The sequence below is a fragment of the Alosa sapidissima genome, chromosome 9 (assembly GCF_018492685.1).
Source record: "Alosa sapidissima isolate fAloSap1 chromosome 9, fAloSap1.pri, whole genome shotgun sequence".
Lineage (NCBI taxonomy): Eukaryota > Metazoa > Chordata > Actinopteri > Clupeiformes > Clupeidae > Alosa > Alosa sapidissima.
Window position 1 is genome coordinate 37,037,638 of NC_055965.1, and position 7,500 is coordinate 37,045,137.

General features: G+C 41.9%; 2 protein-coding genes across 3 annotated transcripts in view; both read left to right on the top strand.

Annotated features, from left to right (window-relative positions):
* The window catches only part of LOC121718522, an 823,508-nt gene that overhangs the window by 473,990 nt on the left and 342,018 nt on the right, over positions 1 to 7,500 (top strand). The window lies entirely within an intron of this gene.
* grin2ab (glutamate receptor, ionotropic, N-methyl D-aspartate 2A, b) overlaps positions 1 to 7,500 on the top strand; it is a 92,317-nt gene that overhangs the window by 41,602 nt on the left and 43,215 nt on the right. For both annotated transcript variants that reach the window (XM_042104018.1, XM_042104019.1), the window contains exon 4: positions 6,338 to 6,493. In XM_042104018.1, coding sequence (XP_041959952.1) covers positions 6,338 to 6,493 — 156 coding nt within the window. The remainder of the gene's footprint in view (positions 1 to 6,337; positions 6,494 to 7,500) is intronic.

A 7,500-nucleotide genomic window follows, 5' to 3' on the forward strand; every position in this document is an offset into this window, starting at 1 on the left:
GAACTATTAACTGATCCATGCTAATGTGTGATTCAGTTATCCATGCTAATCTGTGAACGATTAACTGATCCATGCTAATGTGTAATTCAGTTATCCATGCTAATCTGTGAACTATTAACTGATCCATGCTAATGTGTGATTCAGTTATCCATGCTAATCTGTATTCACCTACCCATGCTCACCTGTGATTCAATTATCCATGCACACATGTAATTCAGTTATCCATGCTTACCTTTGATTTAGTTATCCATACTAATCTGTATTCAGTTATCCACGCTAATCTGTATTCAGTTATCCATGCTAATCTGATAACTATTCAGTTATCCATGCTAGTATGTAATTCACTTATCCATAATATGTAATTCAGTTATCCATACTCACCTGTAATTTAGTTATCCATGCTAATATGCAATTCACTTATCCATGCTAATCTGTTCATCTGTAATTCATTTGTTCATGCTAATCTGTTAACTATTCACTTATCCATGCTAATCTGTAATTCATTTATTCATGCTAATCTGTTAACTATTCACTTATCCATGCTAATCTGTATTCACTTATCCATGCTAATCTGTAATTCATTTATTCATGCTAATCTGTTAACTATTCACATATCCATGCTAATCTGTTAACTATTCACTTATCCATGCTAATCTGTTAACTATTCACTTATCCATGCTAATCTGTATTCACTTATCCATGCTAATCTGTATTCACTTATCCATGCTAATCTGTTAACTAACTATTCACTTATCCATGCTAATCTGTATTCACTTATCCATGCTAATCTGTATTCACTTATCCATGCTAATCTGTATTCACTTATCCATGCTAATCTGTTAACTAACTATTCACTTATCCATGCTAATCTGTATTCACTTATCCATGCTAATCTGTATTCACATATCCATGCTAATCTGTATTCACTTATCCATGCTAATCTGTATTCAGTTATCCATGCTAATCTGTTAACTAACTCTTCACTTATCCATGCTAATCTGTTAACTAACTCTTCACTTATCCATGATAGTCTTTAATTCACTTATCCATGCTAATCTGTATTCACTTATCCATGCTAATCTGTATTCACTTATCCATGCTAATCTGTTAACTAACTCTTCACTTATCCATGCTAATCTGTTAACTAACTCTTCACTTATCCATGCTAATCTGTATTCACTTATCCATGCTAATCTGTAAATGTATCCATACTAATCTGTAAACCATCTAATCTATCTATCTATCTATCAATCTATTTATCTAACATATTAATACACTAACTAGTATATTAATTATCATTACCGTGCACGCACACACGCAAGCACGCGCACACACACACACCACACACAGTCGTGCTTATTATAGTAAAAGTCTACATGAACATGGACATACCAAAGCAGATCTAAATAATATAGCCCTTATCAGAGTAGCGAGTGATAGAGAGAGGAAGAGACAGAGAGAAAGATAGAGAAGAGAGCGAAAGATAGAAAGGGGGAGAGTAAGTGAGACTAAGAGAGAGAGAGAGAGAGAGAGAGAAAGATAGAAAGGGGGAGAGTAAGTGAGACTAAGAGAGAGAGAGAGAGAGAGAGAGAAAGATAGAAAGGGGGAGAGTAAGTGAGACTAAGAGAGAGAGAGAGAGAGAAAGATAGAAAGGGGGAGAGTAAGTGAGACTAAGAGAGAGAGAGAAAGATAGAGAAGAGAGAGAGGGAGGAGAGAGAGAGCAGGTGCCTGGGGGAAGTCTCTAAAAATATCTATCTTCTTTTATTCTTTTGAATTAAGAAATGGAGGAGGGTTCTTTCTCTCTCTGTCTCTCTCTTGCTCTCTCTCTGTCTCTCTCCCTCCCACTCTCTTCCTCTCTCTTTCACTTCATCTCCCTCACTCTCCACGTCTCTTTCTCCCCTCTCTCACTCCATCTCTCTCTCTCCCTCACCCTCCATCTCTCACTCTCCCTCCATCCCTCTATATTTCCCTTCATGCTCTCTTTTAATTCCTTTCTCTCACCTCTCTCAGTCTGTCTCTCTCTCTTTCTCTTCATCTCTCTCTCTCTCTCTCTCTCTCCGCTTCCCTCCTGTTCCGACAGAGACAGTCATCTGTGTGTGTGTGTGTGTGTGTGTGTGTGTGTGTGTGTGTGTGGCAGAGACAGTCATCTGTGTGTGTGTATGTGTGTGTGTGTGTGTGTGGCAGAGACAGTCATCTGTGCTCTCTTTCTCTCTGTGTGTGTGTGTGTGTGTGTGTGTGGCAGAGACAGTCATCTGCGTGTGTGTGTGTGTGTGTGTGTGTGTGGCAGAGACAGTCATCTGTGCTCTCTTTCTCTGTGTGTGTGTGTGTGTGTGTGTGTATGTGTGTGTGTGGCAGAGACAGTCATCTGTGCACTGTGTGGGTGAACGAGTCAAATCATTCGATTATTTTTCTGATTCCTCCTCCTCTCTCTGTCTCCCTCCCTCTCTCTCCATCTCTCCCTCTCTCTCTCCCTCCCTCTCTCTCCATCTCTCCCTCTCTCTCTCCCTCCCCCTCTCTCCATCTCTCACCCTCTCCCCCCCCCCCTCTCCATCTCTCTCTCTCCCTCCTCCTCCCCCTATCTCTTTAACTGTTTGTTGATGTGTTTCTAAACAGTGTTACTCAACTTTAAATGAAAGGGATGTGAACCGTGTGTGTGTGTGTGTGCGCGTGTGAGAGATGTGTGTGTGAGAGAGAGGGAGAAACTTACACTATGTTTGAGTTCATATGGAAGAGACTTGGTAATGTATGTGTGAGTGGGAGTGTGTGTGTGTGTAAATGTATATCTATGTGCTAGTGTTCTGGATGATTGTGTGTGTACTCATGTATGAGAAAGCGCTCCCATGATTTTTCTCCTGGAAATGTTGTGTAAAAAATGCCTTAGCATAGTCTGGAGAACGCAGATGGTTGAGTGTGTGTGTGTGAAATAAAGAGTGGTCTGTCTGTGTGTGTGCGTGTGTGTGTGTGTGTGAAATAAAGAGTGGTCTGTCTGTGTGAGTGTGTGTGTGTGTGTGTGCGAGATAAAGAGTGGTCTGTGTGTGTGTGTGTGTGAGAGAGAGAGAGACTGTGTGTCTTGTACAGTGACACTTGAGAGGGTTTTTATCTATCTAGAGGTAGCCTTTCAGAGACATGGTGTCATAAGAAATCAGTCATTTCTACAAGTGTGTGGCTGCTTGTGTGTGTCTGTGTGTGTGTGTGTGTGTGTTGTGATTATTTATTGATCATTTGTCATGCTGTAAGTGATTAGATCTGAGTTATGCGAGAGCTTCAGAAGTGTGATAGCTGGGTGTGGGCTGTGTGTGTGTGTGTCTGTGTGTGTGTGTGTGTGTGTTGTCATAATGATTTATTGATCATTTGTCATGTTGAAAATGATTACTTCGGAAGCTGGTTTTAATATGATGGCAGGTTGGTGTGTGTGTGTTTAGTCACTTGGCAATTGAAACGTGGCTTCACTCCTGTAATGTAGCAATGTGTTACAATCAACACACACATCAGCACATAGAAAAACACACGCACACACACACACACACATTTCAGGCTCGAACAAGACCTGACCTACTCATGTATGACCTATTTGTGTGTGTGTGTCTGAGAGAGAGAGAGAAAGGGTGTGTGTGCTTGCGTGCGTGGGTGTGTGTGTGTGTGTGAGGGTTTTTGCACCTCCCTTGGAACATTAATCATCTGAACAATTCTGTTGCTTCTCCTTTATCTTGTCCTGTTTTGATCCCTCTTTCTCCTCTCCATCTCTCTCCATCTCTCTCTCTCTCTCTCTATCTCTCCTTTCTTTCCTCTCTCTCTCTTCATCCCTCTCATTTCTGTCCTCTCTCTCCTTTCCATCTATCTCTCTTATTTCTTTCCTCTCTCTCCTCTCCATCTCTCCTCTCTCTCTCCTTCTCTCTCCTCTCTCTCCATCCCTCTCTCCTCTCTCTCTCCTTATCCCTCTCTCTACACCTCTCCCTCTCTCTCCATCCCTCTCTCTCTCTCTCTCTCTCTCTCTCTCTCTCTTTGCTGTTGTTAAAGTAGTCATACTGATGCATAAAGAACAATAAAAGTGAGATTTAAAAAATGTTAAATTGTAAAATAAAATTGAATTGAAATAAAAATGTAATTTGAATAATCCCATATAGCTCCCCTTTGGTTGTTCTAATGGTGACGAAATCAGAATTGGCGATGGTTTTCAAATTAATGTCTCTCTTCGTTTCATATAGACAGGTTAACGGTCCATGACGTTTCAGATAGCCAGGTGTTAACGGCCCATGACGTTTCAGATAGCCAGGTCAACGGCCCATGACGTTTCAGGTAGCCAGGTTAACGGCCCATGACGTTTCAGATAGCCCGGTGTTAAAACAGTTAACGGCCGTAATGACGTTTCAGATAGCCAGGTGTTAAAATAGTTAACGGCCCAGATAGCCCGGTGTTAAAACAGTTAACGGCCGTAATGACGTTTCAGATAGCCAGGTGTTAAAACAGTTAACGGCCCATGACGATTCAGATAGCCCGGTGTTAAAATAGTTAACGGCCATAATGACGTTTCAGATAGCCAGGTGTTAAAATAGTTAACGGCCCATGACGTTTTTAGATAGCCCGGTGTTAAAACAGTTAACGGCCGTAATGACGTTTCAGATAGCCCGGTGTTAAAACAGTTGACAGCCCATAACGTTTCAGATAGCCCGGTGTTAAAATAGTTAACAGCCCATGACGTTTCAGATAGCCCGGTGTTAAAATAGTTAACGGCCCATGACGTTTCAGATAGCCAGGTGTTAAAACACTTAACGGCCCATAACGTTTCAGATAGCCAGGTGTTAAAATAGTTAACAGCCCATGACGTTTGCTTAACAGGGTTGCTTTCGTGCCGGCTCTTTTCCATACAGTCCAGTTGGTCTGCGCTGACGGACGCATCTGGATGAAGATGCACTCTCCTCCTGCTTGACTGTCTGTTCCTCCTCGTCATCTGACATTTCATATATTAACTCAAAAACGTATTTTAGGAAAATCGATCTCCATTTTTTCCCCAATTGCAATTGGTGTTAGCCGGCTCAAAGTTAACAAAGAAATGGGGCAGGAGACAGTGCAACGATTCACGTCTAGGGTTTAATTACGTGAAAACATATCTAATACAAAATAACTTTAACAACAACAGAACAAAACACAACTCAAAGCTCCAGCCGCGTCTCTGGAAGGCCAGGCCAAATTTATCCGGCAAGGTGGGACACGCCCCGTATGCTGGCACACCCCCTATCCTGGGACACGCGGGATCAGGCCTACGAGAGGAGAGGCAGACAACAGAAAACAGCCCAGACAGGCTGTTACCAGAGTGGCCATAACACAAGGCTACTCGCGTTTTTAAATTATAATTTAATTTTAATTGAACGGTTATTGCTACATTGTGTCAATGCAATAGAATCTTTGCATTGTATCACGGAGTGATTTACTATTAGCTGTGCAAAGTCTGAGTTGAAATGTCCAGGGATATTCCAACTCATGAAACATCTCTTGGCAAATCAAAAAACAATTAAATAGTTCCATAAAACTATATATATGCTGGTGGCGGTTGTGCTGATGATTTATATATATACAGTATATATATATATATGCTGGTGGTCGTTGAGGTGATGTATGAATATAGGTGATGATATATGTACGGGATAATGGACGACACGGTGGTATGTTCACAGAAATGATTGCATGGTCGAGGTTGTAAAACGGCCCCGACGCAATGCAGAGGGCCGTTTAAACCTCGTAAGTTGCTACAGCCAAAAGCCAGTCGTTAGTTCTAAATGGATGGTTGCTACGGCCAAAAGCAAGTCGTTAGTTCTATCTCTCCCGTTGTCAAGCGGGCCTATCCCAAGATTCTGATGAACTTTAGCTTTGATACATCGCTATTTTACTTAGCCTGCTGTCATCCATCTAGCTAAAAGCCACCTCCGTCATATGCTACAATGTTGCTATGTTCTGAACGTCTGCATTTAAAGCTCGGATGCAATGTGACGGTTCATTTAAACTTCCCAATGAGTTCAGCGAATTAATATACAAGTGTGATACGGCCAAAAAAATGGATCTTCTTCATAGGTGTGCAAATAACATACGGTTAATGGTCGTTCTAAATTACTTAGGACAATGGGAAATTCAACCAGCCAGTGGAATAAATATATATATATTTATATTTGAGGTGATGCTGTATATGCTGGTGGTTGGATATATATGCTGGTGGTGTTTTGATGTGTGCTATACTGATATTATAATTGTGTTAGAATGCAAGCCAGTGCTTTGTTAAAGAGTGTTAAACTTTCTCTCTTTCTCTCTCTCTCTCTCTCTCTCTCTCTGCCCCACCCCTCCACAGGATATAAAGTCGTCGTTCTTCCAGTTTTCGGCATCTCTCCAACAGGAGGCGCTGTTGATGCTGTCCATCATGGAAGAGTATGACTGGCATGTCTTCTCCATAGTAACCAGCAAGTTCCCTGGATACCTCGACTTTATCGCCACCCTCCGCACCACTGTGGGTAACAATCACACCACTTTGTGTCACGCTAAAATACCTCCCCATGTCTCTGTGTACCACTAAAATAGCTTCCCACACTCTGTGTAACACTAAAATACCTCCCCACACTCTGTGTAACACTAAAATCCTCCCTTTGTCTCTGTGTACCACTAAAATAGCTCCCCACACTCTGTGTAACACTAATATCCTCCCTATGTCTCTGTGTAACACTAAAATAGCTCCCCACACTCTGTGTAACACTAAAATCCTCCCTATGTCTCTGTGTAACACTAAAATACATCCCTACACTCTGTGTAACACTAAAACACCTCCCTTCTGTAAGACTAAGGCGTGTAACACTAAAACACCTCCCTTCTGTAAGACTAAGGCATGTAACACTAAAACACCTCCCTTCTGTAAGACTAAGGCATGTAACAATAAAATACCTCCCTTCTGTAAGACTAAGGCATGTAACAATAAAACACCTCCCTTCTGTAAGACTAAGGCATACGTAACAATAAAACACCTCCCTTCTGTAAGACTAAGGCATACGTAACACTAAAACACCTCCCTTCTGTAAGACTAAGGCATGTAACAATAAAGTACCTTCCCACACTCTGTGTAACATTAAAACACCTCCCCACACTCTAAAACCATAGATATATAGAATGGCTAGATGTCTCATCCGCGCTGCTTGCCAATGGAGGTCGACGTCCACACCTCGCGGCCATCTTGCCACAGTCAGCTCGCTAACTCATAACATTGTGTTTCAATGGTGCACTGTCCTGAAGGTGTCATTGTTATAGCCTGGGGGCATTGTTCTGCCTTTAGTAGAAGAAGAGCCATCAGGTACCACAGAGCCCACCAGATAGCTTGTCTGTGACAAGATGGCGGTTGATGCCGTTGGAGACTCCGCCATAAGACATCTAGCCATTCTGTATATATATCTATGTCTAAAACACCCACACTCTAACACACCTCCCCTGTGTAACTCTAAAACACCTCCCCTGTGTAACACTAAAATA